Source organism: Sebastes fasciatus, chromosome 12 (genome assembly GCF_043250625.1).
Source record: "Sebastes fasciatus isolate fSebFas1 chromosome 12, fSebFas1.pri, whole genome shotgun sequence".
NCBI lineage: Eukaryota > Metazoa > Chordata > Actinopteri > Perciformes > Sebastidae > Sebastes > Sebastes fasciatus.
In genome coordinates, this window is record NC_133806.1 from 7,321,244 (window position 1) to 7,344,758 (window position 23,515).

Genomic DNA, 23,515 nt, shown 5'->3' on the forward strand with positions numbered 1-23,515 from the left:
TAATATTTCACACTGTGTACGGTCGACCACCCCGCTGTTTACTCCAACGGAACAGTCCTACCCAGCATTTCTCTTTCAAATCCCTCCATTTTCTCCCTGGGAGGAGATTTCCTTTCCTTTCCATTCCTGCAAGCTCTCAGATGATGTCATGCTCGCAGAGTTTCCATTGCTCCAAACAATCCTGTTAACCTCAGCGCTGCTTCTGGCTACCACACATTCCTGCATTAAAAAAAAAAGGGCGGCTGACCTCCCGCACCTGAGATTTAGCGGGTGGAAACGACGCTCTCAGATAACGGCGACCTCTCACCCTTTTACAGTCTTATCTGCCGGCTCATGGCTGCCGTAGGGGGAAAGAGGGGGTGGGATCTGCAGTTTTTGCAGACAAATCATGTGATGTGTTGCAGATAAAGCCACTTTGTGCCTTTGTGTTTGACATGAACTTCATAATATTGTTCTGACCTCTTCTTTTGACCATGGAGCATTTATCTTTCCCTTGAACGTTTGACAGAAAAGGGCTCTTTTCAGATAGGAAAACACACTATCAGCACAGACATGAAAAGATGGAAAATCTAATGGGGTGTGAAAACAATTTAGATGTTTTTTATATATATTTTGGATTGGGCTGGATTAAGTAGATTTAGATTTGCCTCTCAAGTGTCAAATTTGCATGAGCCAACGTACTACTTCTTGAACTCATTTATTACAAGGACACATCCCAGTCATATTGTAACATTAAAGCAGAGTAGACAATGTTCATAGGCTTTTTATTATTCAATTTGGGTGAGTTTTGCTTTATTTCATAACCACAAAAAAGTAAAACTTGGAAAAACAAAAGGATGGCATGTAAACTTTTCTTTCTGTGGATTTTAAAGTTAAATCTAAAATGGTTTATACTCAACAAGAAGCCCTGAGACGCGCTCTCTCTCTCTCTCAACCAGAGACAGGTGTATTTTTATGAGCTCTCCTCTTAAATTACTGTGACTTCACCAGCAGTTAGTGGCCGTTTTGAGAGAAGAGCTGCTTAATTACTCTGGGATATACAGCGTCTCAGTTCTGCTCCGCAGCATGTTTCTCTGTGCCTTCAGGCTAACCAGAGGCCCACACAGTAACACAACCATGTGTTACATCATTACAGTCCAAACTGCACAAGTGCCCCCCTGATACTCAACACACTAAATGCTGTGTATGTGGACACACACACACAGACAGGGGGTGGACCACCAGGCATTATAATGCAATCAGGTACAACAGCCCTGCAATAAAAACGAGGTTTCTGAAGTGTAATTGTTTTTGACACATTGTCAGAAAGGTGCTGATCCCACTACTGTAATTGGAGAGCGGTTTGTGTGTTTGTCCCACAGCTCCTCCACTCTTATTCCTCCAATCCCGTCCAAACTTGCCCCAAAAAAGATTCAGGGGTTTGCATAGTTTGCTGTCGGTGTTATATATCATTTAATTTCATAATTTTTTATGTCAAATAGATACTTGCAGTGTACTACTGTCACTCAGAACGTTTTCTACTGTACGTCACAAAGTGGTGTGAGAGAAAATACCATGTCCCTTTGTGTAGAATTTGTGTACTCAGATAAATCTGAATAGAAGTCAGGTAAGAATTCTGAAGTAATGTTATAATACTGATTTGGCCTTCTAAATGAATGCTTGATGACTGTGTTTTCATTAGTAACTACATCATAGTTTACAATGTGCATAGAGCCTGCTTGCATGCTTGGTGTCCACTATAGGCATGTTACAATTTAGTCTGTGTGTCAAAGACTAGATAAACATTTTCCACAAGTGTAGTTTAAGTAATTGCTGAGACTGTAGTTACTGTTATTTTGTAAACCCCACATGCATAGTTGTTAAAATCTATGGCAAATAATCAGCAACTATTTTAATCAATTGATCATGTATGTCATTTTTCAAGTAGAAATACCAAGCATTTTCAGATTCCAGCTTCTCAAATGTAACAATTTGCTGCTTTCCTCTGTTTTGACATCATTGTAGACTGAATATATTTGGGTTTTGGACTGTTCGGACAGAACAAGACATGTCAGTATTTAAAAGACCAAATGATTGCCCGAATAATCAACAATGAAAATAATCATTATTAGCAGCCCTAATCAGGGCTGTAGTTAAGGCAAAGGTCCAGTCAAGTCTGAGTCAAGACCAAGTCCAAAGGCAGTCAACCCCACGTCAAAACCAGAGCAAATTGAGTCCTGTTCAAGACCATAATAGGCAATAGAGTCTTTCCAATGCTAATATAGTGATTAAGGAGTTGGGATGGACAGAAATAACCTACCTATAAACAATATTAATTTATCTTTTAACATTAAACTAACGCATCATTTTGGTAGAATTAGGCAACGTTCTGTAGAACTGATCCCTAATCAGCAGCTGCAGGAACAATTTGACCAGTTCTCCATAATCGAGCCCGAGACCAAGACAGTTACGAGTCCAACAAGGCACGAGACCAAAACAAGTACAAGACCTCAAAAAAGTGGTCTCGAGACCGAACTCGTGACCCGCCTCGAGACTGGACTGGAGACCAGAGTCGAGACCAAACTCGAGACCGGACTCAAGTAGTACAGCCCTGGTCTCATCTTATCCAATCTCATCTGCTGTGTACTCGAGCACCATCCTATAAAAGAAGCTTATTACGGCTAATAGGAGCATATTAACATACTTTGCAGGCTAGAAGGCTAAAAATCAAAGACAGAACTAGGTTCTGGTTGAAATGGCTGTTGGCGTCACAAAAGAGGCCAATAGCACTAGAAGCTGCCAAACTATGTCATGTGGAGTAGCATAATATATTTACAGTCGTTGTCTACAGCGGACAGAGGCAGCTGAGTGTGAAACTAAATTCACAAACTGTGAAGGTCTGAAAAGTTGCTAAATGTAGTGATGAAGTTGACAAGCTGGCAACTGAGCATGTATCACTGGTATAATCACAGGTATAACCAACTCTACCTTTACAGACTACCTACTATAAATTCTTGTATTTCTGAGTTGTGGTGGCTACATATCTACTAGTCGGCTACAGCAAAAGTAAAGGTCTTTACACACTGGGTGTGTTTTTTTCGTGCGATTAATTTGCACGTGAATATATTTTTTCAAAGTGTTGTTTTTGTCATGAATACTTTCACATATTATATACAAACGGCAAACTGTATTACTCCTTTCAACCTTGACAAAGGCAGAGCAGACCAGATCCACTCCTTCCGTTCTTACCTTTCACAATAAAAGCCCTACGCACTGCATTATTGTATACCAAAAGCAAATTCACTCAGAGGCAGGTGGTAGGAGGTAGAGCTGCAACAATTAATCGATTAGTTGTCAACTATTAAATTAATCACCAACTATTTTGATAATCGATTAAATCGGTTTGAGTATTTTTTTAAGAAAAAAAAAAGCTAAATTCTCTGATTGCAGCTTCTTAAATGTGAATATTTTCTGGTTTCTTTACTCCTCTATGACAGTAAATTGAATATCTTTGAGTTTTAGACAAAACAAGACATTTTAGGACGTCATCTTGGGCTTTAGGAAACACTGATCGACATTTTTCACCATTTTCTGACATTTTATAGACCAAACAACTAATCTATTAAACAAGAAAACAATCAACAGATTAATCAACAATGAAAATAATTGTTAGTTGCAGCCCTAGTAGTAGTGTTGAGACAACTTCCTCTATACATACACACAGATGCTCATATACACAAACACAACACTTCTTGCACAGACCTTATAACCTCATACAACTCGCCCCCTGCCCATTCACACACACGGTTACCAGCCTCGTCTCGTCTGAACCAGCGATGTCTTCATGTGAGCTGCACAGACGGGGTTTTGGGGCGGGCGAGTGGGCGGCTGGGAGCGAGAGGCAGTCCTGGTTTACAGGTCAAGCCTGCAGCTTTACAAGGGAAATCTCCAGAGCCACTATAAATACCACTGTGAGCTTTAAGGGTGCAGTATATCACACCACTGGGTTTGAAGGACCACAAACCGACCTACTTTTTGTAGTTTTTTTTTGTAGTCCCCCCCTTTTCCCAACTGTACAGTCGCATGAGCCTGAATACAATTAAATGTGAATTTCCCCTCCTCCATTTCAAGTGACTGTTAATTGATTGGCCCGACTTCAAAACGCGCCCCCCCGCCGCAACAAAGAGCTGGCCGTTCACCTCACGCGTCAGCCTCATATATCATTAAAGTACCTTAAAAGATTGGGGGTGGTTTCACTTCTTTTTTTCTCCCTTTGCTGTAGTTCTGAGCAAACGGCACAAATATGTCAGGAACCAATTCAAGTAAATTGTGAGGATTTTCAATGAGCCCCACCTGCAAGCAAGACATTTATTCAGCTCAAACTGATGTACTGCGACTTGAAATGAGGCCTAATGATTCGCTTAAGGTAACGGCTGCATAAAACTTACAGCGTAGTCAAAGTGACACAGCCGTGCAGCATGTGCAGCATAAATCAAGACTCTTTTTCTATTCTATTTTTTCTCTGCTCTGGAGCGGATTGGATATGCACTTCACTTTAAGACACAGCTTTAAAAAATTATAATTCATTCACTTTTATTCCACTGTATGGTGAGAAAGAGAAAAGGTGGGAAAGCCTCGAGTTGTCTTTTGAACACCTGAGAGCAGCACAGATGTGGAGCCAGAGGACAATAAAGGCAAGCGATTTCAGCGCTCACGTGCAAATCTCATCAGCCAGCTCTAGTTAGCGGCAGACGGCACTAATTGGTTCCAGAAGCGTTCACTCTCGTTCACACTGGCTGAGATGGCAAGCAGCGAGGGCGGGCAGAAAGACGGAGAAAGAAAAAATAAAATAAAAAAGGAGGCAGTCGTAGGGGAGGAGGGAGGGCAAGTAATGAGAGGTCAGCTGCCATCTACATTTGGGCTGCCAGAGCCAGAAAGGCACGCCAATTTTATGGTCAATTGGGCGACGCATCTGGACTCATAGATCACAGGCCTGCAGGGCTGGACTTAGCACCCAGCTCACACACATTTCAAACACACAAAACAGACCACACAACACACACCAGGGAAACAGGATGCTGTCATATGAAGATTGTCATGTGCACATTTCTAGTTTTAATGTACACTTTTCCCAGGCAAGGATATATCTGAGTTATCTTATTATCACCATACACATTAATTATTCTTCATATTTCCTTATGTTCGGAGTACCTATCTAATCAACTTTACACAGTTAGTAAGATGTGGAATGTAGTTTTCAATATGTTGTGACAGAAGGCATGCATTTAGTAAGTGGCCCAACGTACAGTCCAAGTTCCCTTCTACACTAATGAGCTACTAGCAGGCTAATTAGGTCTCGTCGTGTGTTGACTTTGTGTTCCTTGTTGTGTTCCAACTGTATTTTGGACACAAACTGGTTCTCTGGTTCACACTCGACAATATTTTAATGGAGGGCGACAGGGAGGAGGCCAGACTCAGCGTCGACCCAAACAATTTCCGCAATATGTCATTATATGACACATTAACAGTGAACAAATATATTAAATAGTTTTGGTTTTCAGGTTCTGATGTCACTTCAGGGCTATATTTAGAAAAAATGCAGGCTGTCAAATTAACTGTTGTGCAATTTATGATACAGTTTGAATCTTAAAATGAAGAGAAGAATTAAACAATCCTAAATGAAGATCTTGTGATATGATTGAAAGCTCAAGAACAGCTACTTAATGTACCTTGAAGTGTCTTGTTGTGTGCAACACAAATGTAATATGTTGCTTAATGTGAGCTACATTGGTCTATTTGTTGATATCAGCCGATTGAATGGGCGTTATCAGCGGTTATCATAGATATGGATTAGAAGGGGCCTGCTACACCTACTATTAGGTTCAGAAGGCTGTTATCACCCATTAACATGATTGATCACCGATACGAATACTAGAAGACAACCCCGACCTCTTGTGGCCGTAGTAATTACGATAGGAGCAAAGGTGGAAGTCAGGTGACGTAGTACTTATTTTACCGTTCTTTTGTTATGTAATTTACATAGTACTTATTATAACCAAACCACAATCTTTTCCTAAACCTAACCAAGTAGTTTTGTTGCCTAAACCTAAAGTTGTTTTCTTTCTATTCACAACATTAAGTTCTACTTTCACAACGTGGTAGGTGCAATTTGGCCCGTCTGAACCATTCGAATGGCGGTGATAACCCCCGACGACGCCCCATTCAATCGTCTGATAACTTTCTAAATGGGTGTGTATACTACCGTCATGACACTGTTACTTTAAACTGCATTGTAACACGCTACAGGTCGTCTTACCTCTGTGGGCACGGCCAGCGAAGGCAGCAGGGGCTTCATGTAGCCGTACCTCTGCATTGTCAACATGATGACGCAGCGTAGCAACTCCAAGAGAGCCGCCGTTGGCCTGAAAATGAGGACAACAACACAACAGTGAGGCTTCATGACATGTCAGCTTGATACCTTCACCTTTATTGACCTCCTGGCCTTCACCTTCAGGACACATGTTGCGGTGAAGATGTTGCAGGAATAATAATTTACAACGTTATCAGGCTGCACATCTCACATAACAAATAACCAGAGCCATCTCTCTTGCTTCTTAGTCTGTCTAATTAAATATCAAAATGTTTGCATAAAAAGCAATACAGTGAACAAGTAATATAACTTTAAGATAGAATAACTGTGCAATACTGTCATTAATACTGCATTTATACTGTACAGAAATATTCATATTAATTTCTTAATTACCATTCTGGCATTTATAATTAATACATTTAATAGATCCCGCTTCTCAGCATTTGTATTTACTCATTTGCACTGTAGTTATTTGTTATTTATTGCATGTATTAATGCTATATATTTCAGATTTCATATATTCTCATTTTCTTATTTTTAATTTAAATACTTATATTTCTTTACATATATTTTTTTTATATTTATATTGTAGCATTATGTACAGAATTAACATGTTACATACTCCTTTATTTCTTTTTCCTTACATTTCTTATTTCTTCCCAATTTCCCCACGGGGATCAATTAAGTGTTTCTGATTCTGAAGTGTGAGTACTGTACCTCTGATCGATGATGAAGCCCATGGAAGTGAGAGTGAGCAGAACGTAGCCGGTCATCCCCAACATGGTAAACTGGGACAGCACCTAGGAATCACGATACATGCCTTGAGAAATGTGGTCGGGAAAAAATACATTAGAACCTAAACCTTAAATTAATATCATGGCTGGTTAAGTTACGATCACAGGAGACCTCACTGGGAGAGCAGTCGTAAACCGCACGGCTGTTCGACTGTTTACTTGGCAATGCCAACCAAAACATGTCTGACCTTCAGAATAAGAGTACTGCCACATCCTGCAGTATCCGCCTCTTACTTTACACTGACATGTCTAGTTTACATAGACGCGCTAATCATCCCAGATGGGTCTTGACGGGGGATTTGACCACAGTGGAAGAGGCTGCAGTTTGAATCCCGATAGCCCCTAAACGGAGCCAAAACAACCAACATTGGAGCAGAAATCCCATGCAGACTCTCACTGACCTTTTTCCGAGCTATTTGGGACACACAAAAAAACAGAGCCGTACAGAACGTGATGTACGGCCTAATTCGTGTTCTCTAACCTACGGCCTTGGCTGAGGGCAGCAGCTGGAAGCACCGTGTCTCCTGAGGATGCCGTGGGCTGTCAGCTTAGGTTTATATTTCTCCGACACTCAATACACAGCCTAACAGCCAAATTCCACCGACTGCTCCCATACTGCACCGACCCAGAAGGCCAAATATAGTAAACATAAAATCAACCCATCAACAGGATGCAATAAAACCATACGTCTTTATGTTTATCCAAGAGTCGTAATCCATAAGCCCCCATAAGAACTATATTATCTGAGCCCTCACATGGGAACAGAGAGAGATGATATGATTACGTTTTCCGTGAATCTAACGGAGGGGAATTCGGGCCTCGACCCATCCATCAGAGCGAAGGAACGAGACTGTCAAAGTGTATTAAAGCTGAATGATCATTGCATGAGAGTTCAGAGGCTATAGATACAGTTGTTTTTAGTAAGAGGTGTAATGAGCGGAGAATTATTTTGGTATCAAAGGTTATGTGAACTTATCTGTGTTCAATAACCCAGGGGGCTCAGCCGACCAGACACACTTGGTCACATGATCTTTTTGGTTGTTGCTTTGACCAATCCGAGACGCCACGCTCGACAGAAAATCCACCACAAATCCCTCAGAGTTGTCAGGTGGAGTCACATTTACAGACATTTTTTTTCAAAACTAATACAGAGGAGGAAGTGCTAATTTTTAAAAAGTGATCGAGTGTCAAACTGCAGCAATAACAGCGGAGGACAGAAATGAAAGTTAACATCTGGTGGCAGCGGACTGATTGTGTTATTCTGTTGTCCCCCGAGACGAAGCAGATTAACTCATTATTCAGGCCATTATTGTAGCCGTTATTATGATGACGTTAGCACTGAGGAAATACACCAGAAGTGAAATGTTACTACTGTAAGTTACAAAGATAATATACATCCTATGAATGTACTGTAAATCTTTATTAAAAACTATATATGGGGATTCATTTGCAGAGAAAGATCAGGCATTATTTCAGATTTTTTCATGATCCAATCATGCATCATATCTATATCTATATATCAATCATATATCTGTGTTATGTTTTTGCTGCTTCTCGCCTCCAGGGATGTAACTGCTCAATGGTGGAAGAAGTACTCAAATATTTTACTTACTGACTGTAAAAGTCCTGCATTCAAAATTTGACTTGAGGTAACGTACAAAAGTATTGGCATCAAAATATATTTAAAGTAATACAAGTAAAAGTACTCTTTATGCAGAGTGACCCATTTCAGAATTACAATTATTGATGCATTAATATGGAAGCATCAATTAAATGTTGCATTAAAGTTTTATCTTAACCTATAATAATACATTATATTTCAGTGACTTGTAACTGTAGTTATCAAATAAATGTAGTACAGTAAAAAGTACATTTCCCTATGAAGTATAGTGGAGTAGAAGTAGTACAGTACTTGAGTAAATGTACTTAGTTACTTTCCACCACTGTAAATGCTGACCCATTAGTGCTAAAAGCAAATCAGTGCAACTAGGACAATAAAAAATGCTCTGATCAGCTAAATGATGTGCAATTAAAGTTGCTCGATTATTTCAAATGATTGGCCTTTAAATAGTAACTTACATCATAGCAGGTACTAAAGTCATAAACGCACTAATAGAGAGTTGTGCTGAGATAAGACTTTACGACTTGGTCACTTCCCCTCTCTGCCTCTAACAGTAACTGTTTAGCAGACCTATAATAAAAATGTACATGTTGGCCTGCCGATGATGTAATTGAAGAGTAGCTTCACTTTGTTTTCATGGCTTTATGGCGTATCATCAATTGTCAAGCTAAATAAGCGCCTAGCGAACATGTGGGTATAAATACATAACAGTGACATGATTTATTATTGGGCCGCAGCGCTCACTTTGTTATTTTCCCCTCCAAGTCCTGATTGCTGCATCCTGAAGGCTATTTGGGTTGGGAAATGGTTGACTCGACAATTAAGGCGTTTGTGTTCACTGCTGGACCACCAGCTGGTGTTTCATTCGCCGAGTGGGAGGGGAACCCTCGACCCTGGAGGGGAGGTGTGTGTGTGTGTGTGTGTGTGTGTGTATGTGTGTGTGTGTATGTGTGTGAGGGGAGGAGGGGGGGGACCACAACTGAAGGAGCACCACGGAGGTAGCGATCAGAAAAAGACAGGCCATTTTATTTGGGAGTTTGAAGAAGCTGGGCGTGACAGCACTTTTTGGCTAACCAAAACTATGCCTGGGGAAAAGAGGCTTCCAAAGATAACTGCCGAGGAGACCTGTTTCTCTTTTTTTCTGACGGAGGAGGAAGGGGGTCTTTTGGCTTGTCGAGTGGAAAATAATAGACAAAGGTTGTTCTAAAGGGGAATGCCGATCAGTCATTCTGTCATGATGTTAGACAGAGCTAGTCTTTTCCTGCTGGCTAAGTAGAGGACTCTGCTCGACCATGGAGCAGCCACAACAAACTGCATAATTGGGTGAAATAATGTTGGCAAACAAACACGCAGCGCTCAGCCTTAAATTAAGATCCCCGGACCACCTTGTCATGCTTTATATGAGGGATTACGGTAGCCTAAACATAACAGTAGCCAGCGTGTGACCAAAAGGTCAACCACCCTTCCTTCAGACGGACCATCAGTGTGCCTTTGAGCAAGGCAGTAAACCTTCTAATCAAGTTTTAAAACACAATTCCTCTGCTGACATTTACAGTTTTCCTTATGACACACATACGTACCATTTTGTTCTCGAACATATCGTGGTAAGTCCCCAGCGCCATCAGGAAATGTACGACCATGTAAACTTGTAAAGGCAGCGTCCAGCTGGGATCATGAGGCACTTCCTGTCCGGTAACCTGCACATGGAAAGTAAAACATGTTTAATTCCCCAATCCCTCATTTTTTTGTAAGTAGAGTCATTTTCTGGAGAAATTCTCACACCCCGACGGTGTGCCTACACTTATATAACGCCGATTCAGTCATGTTTAACCTAATGTTTATGGTAACTTGTTCAGAAGTTTTACAGTAGATGGCTGTACCATTCAGAGCAGAGGAACGCTTATACACTGACTTCTTATTAATAGCCATTGTAAAGAAATATAAAATTGAATGTGTTGTGCGTATTAATTCATTATGGCTTTAATTGACCAGTAAAGCATATATATATATGCTTTACTGGTCAATTAAAGCCATATATATATATATATATATATATATATATATATGCTTTACTGGTCAATTAAAGCCATAATGAATTAATACGCACAACACATTCAATTTTATATTTCTTTACAATGGCTATTAATAAGAAGTCAGTGTATAAGCGTTCCTCTGCTCTGAATGGTACAGCCATCTACTGTAAAACTTCTGAACAAGTTACCATAAACATTAGGTTAAACATGACTGAATCGGCGTTATATAAGTATATATATATATCTTTTAGCTGTTGCTCCACAATCTTTCCAAATACCCCCTGGAGTACCCCTGGTTCATAACGGCCATAAAAATAATTACCTTGCAAAGACATTTAAGTTATAATCCTTAAAGGGATAGTTCAGGTGTTTTGAAGAGGGGGTTGTATGGGGTACTTTTACTTTTTTTGAGGTATTCATAGTTAATGTATTACCTACAGTAGATGGCGCACCCAGTTTGGAGAAACAGACATGAGTACCAGCATGGGAGCAAAGCAATTGGAACTGAAGCCATTGTATCCAAATATACTCTCGCCAAAGCCACCAGACTCCATTGAAAAAAAACAGTAATTTTACCTCGCAGAACACCGGGGTTGCTGGTCCACCTCGATCGGTTAGTTTGTTTGTATTATTATGCAACTTTGGTGAATCCGAACAAACCCAAGTCACACAATAACACAAACAAACCAACAGATCGATGCAGCGGTAGACCAGCAACCCCCGTGTCTGGTGGCTTTGGCGAGAGCACGGATATGGCTTCAGTTCCCCGTCGGAAACATGGACTGTATAGCTGTCTCCCGGCGAGGTAAGCTGGCGAAAATATTGTAACTATAGCATAGTTTTGCTGGCCCCACAGCAGTATATTGCTTTGCTTCTGTGCGGTAACTCCTGTATGTTTCTCCAAAGTGGGGGCGTGCCGATCACCATCTACTGTAGGTAATACACTGACTATGGATAAGTACTTCATAAGGGCGTCACCTGGTTGTTGATGGTAACAGCATGCTTATTTTGATAACACAGTTCGTAAGAGTTTTTTTTTTTGAAATGACCCGTGTATCTACTGCTGCGGGCAGCAAACACACCTTGAGTGACCTCTCTGTCAGAAAAGCAACAGGTGTTTAACGCAGCCAAACAAACTGTGAGCTGGGAGAATTCATCAGGTCACCATGTTGTAAAGAAGTAATAACTACACTTCCTCTTCCAATGGCACTGACTGTAGTCTTCCAGATCAGGATCAGTATGTGCATGCTGTGAATCTCTTGTGTTTGGACACACAACTTTAATCCCGCGTGGGACAATCAAAACTTCCATAGCCTATATTGAATTGCTATTGCTAAAAAACAAAAGTCATAAATAGTATAACAAATAGACTTTGAAAAATATTTAGGAGTTATTATAACTTTAAGAGACACTGAAAAGACAATAAGGGCATGGGTTAGAAAAAGGAAGTAATAGAAATGGCAAAAACAACAGAAAACAAAAGTGAGTCAGTGAGGATGTTTTGGGTCTTTAAAAAGGAAAATGCCATAATTGAACTCATAAAAGTCATGTTCAAACCTCTCTGATGACCTCTCTCTCTTTCTACTTCTTATGTGTTTATTATCTTCCAAACAAAAATACTTTTTGTTGCTTCGCTCTCCTCGCAGGCTGACTTTCAAAACTGGTGAAAATGAGTTTGTTGTGTTCCATCTACAAAGTCATGCAGTATTTATTGGGTGTAGCGGTTTCCCCCAAACACACAGTAATATATGAGTCCTTTCGTAAGAATTCACTGAGTCATCTGACCTGTTTTTGTCTGCTTCTAAGCGATAAGTAATTAGTCCTGAGGGCCTTGTGTTGAAACAGCAGCCTTTTTGGGAAAGAAGTACAAAAAAACTGGCCAATCACAGATGTCTGTCTGTAATTCGGGGGGTTTCCCAGGATCCCGGAGAACCAAACCACCACATGTGGGTTCCCCCCGCATCCCATCCCCAGCCCTGTAGGTATTCCAGCACGCTGCTCTGCTTATTCTCAAAGAGCTGAAACACGTTCAGCCTTCTCTTTCCTTTCTTTCCCTCACCGGCAGATATCAACGAGCAGCCGTCTGCACGAAGCCTTTCATGATATTTCGGTTCAATTCCAGCTCTGTCCGTGTTTAGAATCGCCCCGCTGGGTTTAAGGGGCCAATTTAATTGTAAAGGCAAAGGGGAGGTTTCTTCTTTTTTTTTTTTTTTTTTTAAGTGTGAAGCATGAGGGAAGTAAATATGTGACACCATCAGCGTTATTTCAAAGCTAACCGCCGGGGCATTTGACTGGAGCCTGTGTTTCTTTCTGCACACACACACATTCACACTCAACTGCATGCGGTTTTAATCCCGCAGACTGCGTTTTAAAGACGGTGAAAATGAACTTATTGTGTTCCCTCTACAAAGGCTTTGCAGCTTTTATTTGATGTGGCAGTTCCTTGTAAAACTTGTAGAATATGTGAATCCTTCAATAAGGAATGCTCTGAGTCATTTAGGCCTGTGCTTTTGCATGTGTCACAATACTTGTAATGAAGCCTGAGGGCATTATTGTGAAAATATGCCTCCTGCAGGAATGATGAAAACAAGGACTTTTCTTTTTTTTACTAACCTTGGGATTGTCGACGTAGTCACCCAGCCAAGATTTACCAGGTTTCCAACTCGGACCTTTGACGAAAGTTGCCAATTTGTCGCTGATAGTCTTATAATTGCAGGACCTTTTCCACAAATACCAATAGTAGTGCAACTAAAAGAGAAGAAACCCACAAGTCAAACATCAACATACAATCAAACGCTGCATTTAACTGATCAATGTTAATGAAAGCAAAGCTGCGATAACTAATCCTGAGCAGGCAAGGGGTTCTGCTTTCATTGGGCAGCACATTGCTCACACTGTGCTCTGCCAACAGCGAGGGCAGCAAAAATAATCACAACATCCACCTCCTGGCATTTCACTTTATTGGCCTCCTTCACCTCAGCTGGCCAGTTTGTTTGGAGTGGAGTAATAATGTTATGGTTACAAAATGGCCAGCAAAGGGAAACCTGAGCTCACTCCTCCCTCATCTACTAAAAGGTGTTTATACTCAGAAGGATTTGACCAACCTGAACATGGAGGATTTCAAAGGTGTTGATGGGGGAAACCAGGCCGTAAATCACTTTGTCTGTCTCTGGAGCGAAGGTACCTGAGAAGGACATGTACAGTTTTTATTTGCAAAACTAAATAACATAAATAAAAAATACCTTAAAGGTACAGTGTGTAGGATTTGGCAGCATCTAGTGGTGTGGTTGCAGATTGCAACCAACTGAGTACCCCTTTACTCACTCCACCCTTTCCAAGACTGCGGTAACGTGAGCCGCCGAATGCAAAACCATGGTCCACGCCAAACCAAGTCAGACGGTGGCTGGTGGTAGCACAGTTTTGCACTCTGCGGCTCACGTTACCGCAGTTTCACAAGCGTGTCGGAGAACTACGGTGGCCTTCAGGTAACGTAAAAACGTGAAAGGTTCCCTCAAGAGCCAGTGTGTTGTTTGTCCGTTCTGGGCTACTGTAGAAACATGGCAGAGCAACATGGCGGACTCCGTGAAGAGGATCCGCTCCCCTATGTAGATATAAACGGCTCATGCTATGCTAACGAAAACACAGCGATTCTTAGTTTCAGGTGATTATACACTAATGAAAACATAGTTATGATTATATTCCATTTCTGCGAATATATGCCCCAAAATGTTACACACTGCTCCTTTAAACTCGTCTTTTTCCAGCATTTCAAGCTGTTAATACATTGATTGTTTTCATACGTTTTCCTATTTACACATCCAGCAGACACTACACAGTAATATTATCATTCACCTGGAGTCGTGTTTGTGTCCACCTGGCGAATGTAAGTCCAATATTCACTCTCCTTTTAACTCTGTTTTGGTCTCCACCAAATCCTGAGGGAAATATCTGGCTCTCCAGCCAATTAAGACATAATACGTTTTCCCAATGTTTGGTGAGACGAATACTCCGAGGAGAATACTCTAAGGAGTAAAATATATAACCTGCTACAGAAGAACAATAATAAACTTGTGATCTCAGCTTCTGGGATCAAACTCTTAAAACTATCTAAAGCCACAGAGAGAGAGCGAGAGAGAGAAAAAAGCGGGCCCAAGGGATTTCTGGGTAATGTAAACCTCAAAATTTAATCAGTTACCTCTCGCTGACGTTTGGTGCAAAATTGCTGAGTGGAGTATAAAGGCTACAGGCAAACCTACAGTTTATAGAGTCACTGTTTCCCTTCATTCTCTAGTTATAATGGGTCATACCACAACTTTTGGTTTCCATTCAATATCAAGTAATGAGAAGGCAGACATCACAGACACCAGTACAGATACAAACACCAGAAACAGTTCACTAATAACATCTTTCAATACTTTAATGCTACACAGGAGATTGTGATATAACTTTGGAAAGAGATGTGTAACAGTAAACTTTAGGAGCCCTTTGACATCACAGGCTGCTAATTATAACACTAACAATTTATGAGTCATAAATGTTACTGAACACTTTGGCTACATCCAAAATCACATACTATGCACTACATACTCAATATGTGTACCATCGTTCAACATACTTTTGTGCGAATAAACAGTAGTATGTGTCTTTCCAGACGCATTGACCTTTAATTACCACGTCACTTTCTGAAAGCCTCCTTGCCGGTTAGAGATGCATAACCATGGTAACTCTTGCCAACCTCATGTGACCAAACAATGATTTTTGAGAATCAAAGTCAGAACCAATTCAAAAACTATATTATGCCTAGCAAAGTGAAATCTTGTGCAAAATACTGTGAGGTTTTAGGACTAGGACCAGGCGGCAACCTCCAGTTCTGAAAAGTGAGGCCAATGCTGAAGTCCCTTAAACTAGAAATCATTCTAATAGCCAGCAGGGGGCGACTCCTCTGGTTGCAAAAAGAAGTCTGATTGTATAGAAGTCTATGATCAAATGAGCCTACTTCTCACTTGATTTATTAACACAGTAAACATTATAAACATGAGTTTATGGTCTCAATCGCTAGTTTCAAGTCTTCTTCAATACAGCATGATGTTCATTTAGTGAATTATGGTACCAGTTAGAGTCAAATAGACCATAAAGCAGGGGATGCTTTAGGGCGTGGCTACCATGTTAGCTGTTATTCAGCATTCGGTTGTACTTAGCTCCACCCTCTCGTGTCACTTCTGGTTGCAAAAAAACAAGATGGCTTCGGCCAAAATGCCGAACTCAAGGCTTCAAAACGGCAGTCCACAAACCAATAGGTGACATCACGGTGACTACGTCCTCTTCTTATATACAGTCTATGATTCCTCCTAAAAAGAACATAATCTTGCAGCGATGAGCGCACTTTGACGGCTAATCTCTTCTTTGACAGTAGGTGGCGATAATGTTGTAAATGAGGCAGCTACTGTATGAATATACTTATTTATTAAAAACATGCAAGTATTGCATTGGCGATACTTTTGGTGTAGATGCGGCCAACACCAACTCACTGCCATGTAGAGAACATTGACAAATGCTAATACAAACACTGGTCTCTAGTTACAGTTTGCAGTAACTAAATGGAGGCACTGAAAAGACTCAGGATTAGAATCAAATATGACATTACTTTTGCTTACCGAATAATCTGTCCCATATGATGAGGATTCCTCCGTAATTCTTGTCAAGGCAGTAAATGTTCCTCCCTGTGGGGAGAATATTTTGTGAGATGAACATAGAAAATATAAAAAAAAACAACAACACACACTTGTAAACACAATTAGACATGACCAATTATCAATATTTCAGCCTGTATCGCATGTTTAATGTTGCCCTTTCTGTTGATGTGCCATCTCAGGTATGGCAAAAACAAAAATACTCTCTGTAAAACAAGAAGATTAGATTGTTGCTCTCCTTCATAAAATAAAGCTTGTCTCACCGTGATGAACTCTGTGATGTTTTGGGGTGTTGAAGACCCACTCCAGAGGTCCAAGGTCTCTGATCAACTGAGATAGAATAATAAAATACATCACATTGGGATTAAATACATGACATACAGAATGTGTTAAGTAAATTTAATCACAATCTGATTTTAAGGTTATGAGATATCTGATATCTTGTGTGACTAATTGACATTTTGTCCTGGTGGTGGAGCTTTCAGTAAATGTGTTACTAAATTTCATGGCAACCTGCCTATTTGATTTGATTATTTTTCAGGATTTCTTTTATCTTTCCCTGGACAAAAATGTTGGACAAGGGAAAATTCTGACTTCACAGTGATTCTTGACAAAAAGTCAGAGGGGTCACCAAAGTCTTAAAGATTCATCGTCTGAGAATCACGAATGTCTGCCAATCCATCTTTAGTAGATGTTAAGATGTCTCACAGGAGAAATGAAAACTTGGTGGCGCTAGAGGAAAAGTCAGGGGATCACCAAAGTGATTCGCAAGACACCATGAATATCTGCACAACATTTCATCTTAATCCATCCATTAGTTGTAGTAGTAGATATTTCAGGCTGGACCAAAATGGTGGACCGACTAACCAACAGACCAACAGACGGACATGGTCATCCCAAGAGCCATGGCGCTAGCATGGCTAAAAATGCCCAACACAATCTCCTAGAGTCCAAGATGATGTCATCAAATAACGTTATTTGTACGACCAAGAGTCTGAAGCAGGGATGATTTTTCTCTTTTTAGCAGTGCTCAGGCACTCCTAAATTTCATCTCAGCACCCAAAAAAAATAAAGATCTAAGCTTCTGAGATCCGCGGGATCGCCAGCAATCCCAGCCGACATTACTGTCTTTAAGAGTCTTTAGAAAGCTCAGTCTTAACGCCTGTGAAGATATTGGTATCACATGAAACTAGAAATGTCTAAAGAATCCATCAGTACCAACCATGTCACGTTAGCTTGTCAAAAAGGAGGCTAAATAAAACTCCAAAGTTAGGCTAAATTTTGGAGAAGGAAAACAGGCATCCCTGCAGGCCTGATCCTAGAATCGCCCCTGGTCCAAATCCAAAATATATTCAGTTTACTATAATATAAGACAAGAAAAAGGAGCAAATCCTCACATTTGAGAAGCTGGAAGCATCAGATGTTTGAGATTTTGCTTGAAAAATGACTTTGATAGTAATCAATAGCTACTTATCCTTTCAGCTCATATCTTGTTCTGTATCAAAGTTAGACTGATCAACCTTCTGACCAGACATAAAACCAAAAGATTACCATTAATAACTGTTGGAAGGATGCATTCTGGGACACTTGTTTCAGTTATATCCCTTTAGTTAATAGGTGACGAAAAGTCAATATCACTTTCATACATTCCTAAATATTCATATTCGTGTTTGTTTTCCTGATCGTAGTCATATTCATGGGCTGGTAGGATGAGGAAAAAGATGTTAACAATGCTGGTGTTAAACCCATTAACACACACATATAGAAAACTTCTAGTTTAATATAAAGGACGATGCAGTTGAATGCATCATGAGTACATTTTGTGCATAAAACTATCAAACATGAATCACTTTCTACTCTTAGATATCAAACAGATGCACCAGTAAGTCATTAAAGATTACAGAGCAAATTTCACACAGTTCATGTTTCTCTTCTAGCTGCAGCTCTCAGATATTTTGATGTTTCGCATCAATACGACAGACCTCTCAGTCTGGAGAAACGTGCACGGCTGGACAGAATTTCTTAGTGATTCATTATTTCCATGTAATGGCTGCGTCTGGCAGTCGAGCGTGAGAGTTTTATCTTGAATGAAAAGGGTCTCCACCACTTCACTCCGGCTCTGAGGCTGGACCGGCGCAGCGAATGGCGTGCCAATAAATTACATGACATCAAAAAAAAAAGGCCATAAAGGAGGCATAAATTACATCCCTTCAGAAAATTGTGACTATTACGACTGTTTTCACTAATAGTGCACTAAAAGATGGAAGGCGTTCCAAATCCATTCATTCCCGCCAAAGATTGTGGGGATTGTAAAAGTGATACTCGCAGTCACTTTAAAGGCGGAGAGAGCGGTCATGCTTCTGTTTGGAATATTTCATAAAATCTCATTATTTTTTATTGAATTCAGGTTCCACTGCAACACTGAGTCTACAAAGGCTCGACTTAGCAGACGGATTAGTATTGGCACAGGGAGAAAGATAACTTTACAGACTTTTCTTCAGTCAGATTACCCTTTTAACTTTGCACAGGGGAGATTTATACACAGCTATATGTGATAAATGTTGAGTGATTATACAATATATTTATATACATATTTCATCATTGTAATATAGACTACTCAATATAGTTTTCACGTTCTCCACCTGCATAAAACTGGTCAAATTAAACAGTTACAAGTCACAAGTATCCATTATTCTCTTGATATTTTAGATTTAAAAAGATGCCTGTAAAGCGGCAAAAACCAGCAAATGGCTTCAACAAGTCACTTGAGCCATAAGCAATGTCTAAAAGGATAAGTAATGAGAAATTAGGTAAATCCAGGACACAAAGGAGGTCTGCATCCTGCTAGGCTCCAAATAAATAGTTTATTCCTCTTTTCAAGGCAACGTTTCCATCTACAAGTTCTTCCTCAGGCAAGTAAATCATGTAAATCCTCACACTGGAGAATCTGTAACTGGTCATTTTTTGCTAAAACTAGAATTACCGCATTGTGGTTGTGTGCCTCTGCCAACAAGTCAAGTTACAGTCAAAATGTCATCACTTCATAATTTTGTCCTAATAGAAATGTGTGTGAGATTTAGTCATAATTAGCATATGAATTCTTGAGTTATGGCCCAAAACATTTCTTTGTTAGAGTGACCTTTGACCAAAATCGAATCAGTTCATCTTCAAGTCCAAGTGGATGTTTTTGTGCCAAAATTTAAGAAATTCCCTCCAGGCGGCATTAATCATGATCTTAACTTATCTTGACTCTCCATAAACACGTAAAAAGTCTGCCTTTCACTCAAAGATATAAAACAGGACGTGTGTCTGGTGATGACTGATGGTAGTTGTTGTTGTTTGACTGCATCGGTCCAAAGATCAAATCTTTTAACACGTAGCGTGGACGTGGGATCACACATTGTCCCTTTGTCTCCTCTTTTTAAGATCCGGATCAAGGCACAGTCAATTAATGACAGAATTTATAACCTGTGTTTAAATAGTTACCTCAGTGTGGATCCAGAACTGGTAGAGAAGGTTCAACTGTATGTGGACGGCGAAGACCGTGGGGGGCGCAACCAGAGCCAAGGGCAGGTAGAAGATCTGAGGACGAGAGGAGAGAAGTCAGTACACAAGTCCTCTTTTATAAACATAATACAGGAACACATCAAGCTCAAGGTATTCAGTTGGTTGCAATCTGCAACCACACCACTGGCTGTCTCCAAATCCTACACACTGTACACTTTAATGGTGCTTTTAATAGTTTTTGGACAACAGTGTAGCTTTAATGCCTATGGGCTCAGACTACACAATATTTACCTTGGCCAATTGAAGGTTATGTTTTCGGTTTGTTTGTTTTTTTGTCTGTTTGTCAGCAGGATTACAGAAAAACTACTGGCCTGAATTTCCTGAAACTTGGTGGATGAGTATAGCATGGGTCAAAGAAGAACTCATTACACTTTGGAGCAGATCCGAATCACAGAGTGGATACACCAACTATTTTTCACTTTCGTTAACATTGCGAGATAGGGCATGGCCTTGGCGGAGGTCTGCGAGTTGTCCGAGTGCCCTTCTAGTCTTGTCTGTAAATATGGTCACTGTGTCAGATGAGGCGAATATAGAGTCTCTCGCAAAGAGCCATGAAAGACTACACATTGGTCCCCAACCAATCATAGCTTGCCGTTTTTCACGACCTGCGTGATGTCATCTGGAAAGAATGTAAACAAACAATGGCGTCCAACTCTATTGGTCAACATGACAGAACGCATCATGGAATTTGTCAGAGTAGTTGTCCACTATGCAGATACAGCTTCATCCATTTTTGTTCCCGACGCCCTACGTCTGTTAGGAAAAGCTATTACCGTGCTGATATTGTGTAATCTGAACCCGGCATTAGACACAGAGGAATAAGATATATCAATCTCTGGCTACACAAACAATAATCATTCCCATTACTATGTTGACATTAATAAAAATCAACTTGAATGAATAACATCTTACCCATGACGTGAACTGCTGGGTGAGGGACTGTCTGAGGGCGGTGGTGAGGTTGTAGTACTCTGAACTGTGGTGAACCTGGTGAGCAGCCCAAAGGAAGGACACCTCTGGAGGAAAAATCATATAGATCCAACATAAAACAGGAGTCCACGAGTTCAAATCTCATGTGAGGTTATCACTTCATTCACCTGCTCATTAATGTGTTACAGAGCTAACGGCAGCCATGTCGTCTTTCATGAGATTCATATACGGGCCTTGAACCCTCACACACATTCAGCTGCCTTTACATCACCACAAGTGATATATCTCAACAATCAACCTCCCCAGATGAGTAACTAGACACTTTCATCCCCAGAAGGAGCCGTTTTGCTCCTGGCCAGCCGTGGTGAGAAGCTGAGGCTCGAGTGTAGCCGGCCATTGGAGGACGTGGAGGACGAGGGGGGGGGTTTAGGGGTATTCGGCTGCAGCTGGTTAGCGTCCAACCTGATGTCCCAGCGCTCCAGTTTACATTCCTCTGCTGTGTTGTGATACTTGCTACATTAATATCTATGTTACACTTCATTTTAACATCCAAAGGGAACATGCTTGTTAAGTTTCACTGGATCTCCGGGCCGTTTCCGGACCACCCCGCCTAGTCTGTGCTTTTTGGCACCTCCCGTCCACTTTGGCCTCTGCAGCCGTACAAGAGAGAACAGTAACCTTCAAATATTGCAGAACCACAAAGCCCCATATAGACTACGTATAGTGGTGTATTTGTTATAATAAAAGCAGCCCAAGTTATTAAATGAGGTTTGAGTTTTATGGAGCAGCCTTGATGTGTGATGGGATTTAGGATTAAGGGATCAATTATCAAGCAATTAAACGTCTATTATTACACATGGCATGCATGAATGTGTGTCCCCGCACTGACACACAACCTTATTTTTAGCTTGTCTATCTAAAAGGTTTTTTTTATTATCCCAAGTGCCTTTCCTTTAAAGGAGTAGTTCAACATTTTGGGAAATATGTGTATTCACTTTCTGGCGGAGAGTAAAGAAGAGAAGATGGACACCACTCTCGTGTCTGTACGGTTAATATAAAGCTATACAGCCAGGAGACGGTTAGCTTAGCTTAGCATAAAGACTGAAAACAGAGCCCGGCTAGTTGTTTACCCTCAGTCTTTGTGCTAAGCTAATTTAACCGCCGGCGAGATGTAGCTTCATATTTACTATACAGACCTGAGAGTGGTATTGATGTTCTCATCTAACATCTAAGTCTCCGGCTGATAGTGAATAAGCATGTTTCTCAAAATGTCAAACTAGTCCTTTGAAGCAGTGATTCTCAAAGTGGGGTCCGTGGACCACCAGGGGTCCGTGGCACTCTGCCAGGGGGTCCGTGAATAGTTTTCAGATTCATTAATTTGAATTATGAAATAAAGTAGATCTTTTTTTTTTTTTACAAAAGGCTTCATAGTCCAATAAATAATATTTTAATTTTAGAATCTACAGTAAAATAGTTCATAGATTATGTTAACAAATCTATAACTCTTGGAATTTGCAAATATGTTTAATACATATCTAATATCTTTCCGATACATTTCTCTTGTGTTGTTCTTTCACATAACTAAGACTATAGAAGTGTAAAAAAATAAGCTACGTCAAATTATTCACATACAGTACATGAGGGCGTCCCGGTATGTTCTCTGTCTTGTAAGGGGTCCTTGGCTGAAAAAAGATGGAGAACCTCAGCTTTAAAAGTGACAGTGTGTAGGATTTGGCTGGATCTAGTGGTGTGGTTGCAGATTGCAACCGAATACCCCTCCGTTCACTCCTCCCTTTCCAAGACTGCAGGAACGTGAGCCGCCGAGTGTAAAACCGTAGTAACGCCATGGTAACTCTCGTTACCTCAGTTTCACAAGCGTGTCGGAGAACTACTTTGGCCTTCAAGTAACATAAAAACATGAAAGGCTCTCTCTGGAGCCAGTGTTTGGTTTGTCCATTCTGGGCTACTGTAGAAACATGGCAGAGCAACATGGCAGACTCCATGAAGAGGACCTGCTCCCTATGATATGAAGGGCTCATTCTAAGCTAACGAAAACACAACGATCCTTAGTTTCAGGTGATTATACACTAATGAAAACATTGTTATGAATATTATATTTCATTCCTGCTAATAGATCCCCTGAAATGTTACACACTGTTCCTAACTTAACATATCTGAGACTGTGAAAACTGCCAAAATTGTTGGTTTCACATGATAAGAGTGTTCAAGCACATACACTAACAGCTTTTCCTAATGTGGGATTACTTCGTTCTATTTTGAGAAAATCATTCAAAGCCCCATCTCGAACTCCTCCTCGCTTGCTGTTAATAAACTTGTGAATCAGACAGGCAGTCGAAACCCCCCCAATGGGCCGATGGTCGGCTGCACCTGAACAAACACGCCGCTGAGCACTGAAGGTGTGCAGTGTGAGCAGAGGAGCACCGTGTTCTGTCCGGACACGTTTCCAATCAGTGAAACTGAGGTGGACTTCCTCAAGCGTTTGGGGAAACCCCGAGGAGCTCCGTGAGCAA

At 40.7% G+C, this 23,515-nt stretch overlaps 1 protein-coding gene across 2 annotated transcripts in view; it reads right to left on the minus strand.

The window, feature by feature from the left end:
• Positions 1–23,515, minus strand: part of agmo (alkylglycerol monooxygenase) — a 57,871-nt gene that overhangs the window by 11,381 nt on the left and 22,975 nt on the right. For both annotated transcript variants that reach the window (XM_074652923.1, XM_074652924.1), the window contains 9 exons: positions 20,967–21,070; positions 19,974–20,069; positions 16,751–16,817; positions 16,452–16,517; positions 13,902–13,981; positions 13,411–13,545; positions 10,345–10,461; positions 7,067–7,149; positions 6,296–6,401 (listed from right to left, as the gene is read on the minus strand). In XM_074652923.1, coding sequence (XP_074509024.1) covers positions 6,296–6,401; positions 7,067–7,149; positions 10,345–10,461; positions 13,411–13,545; positions 13,902–13,981; positions 16,452–16,517; positions 16,751–16,817; positions 19,974–20,069; positions 20,967–21,070 — 854 coding nt within the window. The remainder of the gene's footprint in view (positions 1–6,295; positions 6,402–7,066; positions 7,150–10,344; positions 10,462–13,410; positions 13,546–13,901; positions 13,982–16,451; positions 16,518–16,750; positions 16,818–19,973; positions 20,070–20,966; positions 21,071–23,515) is intronic.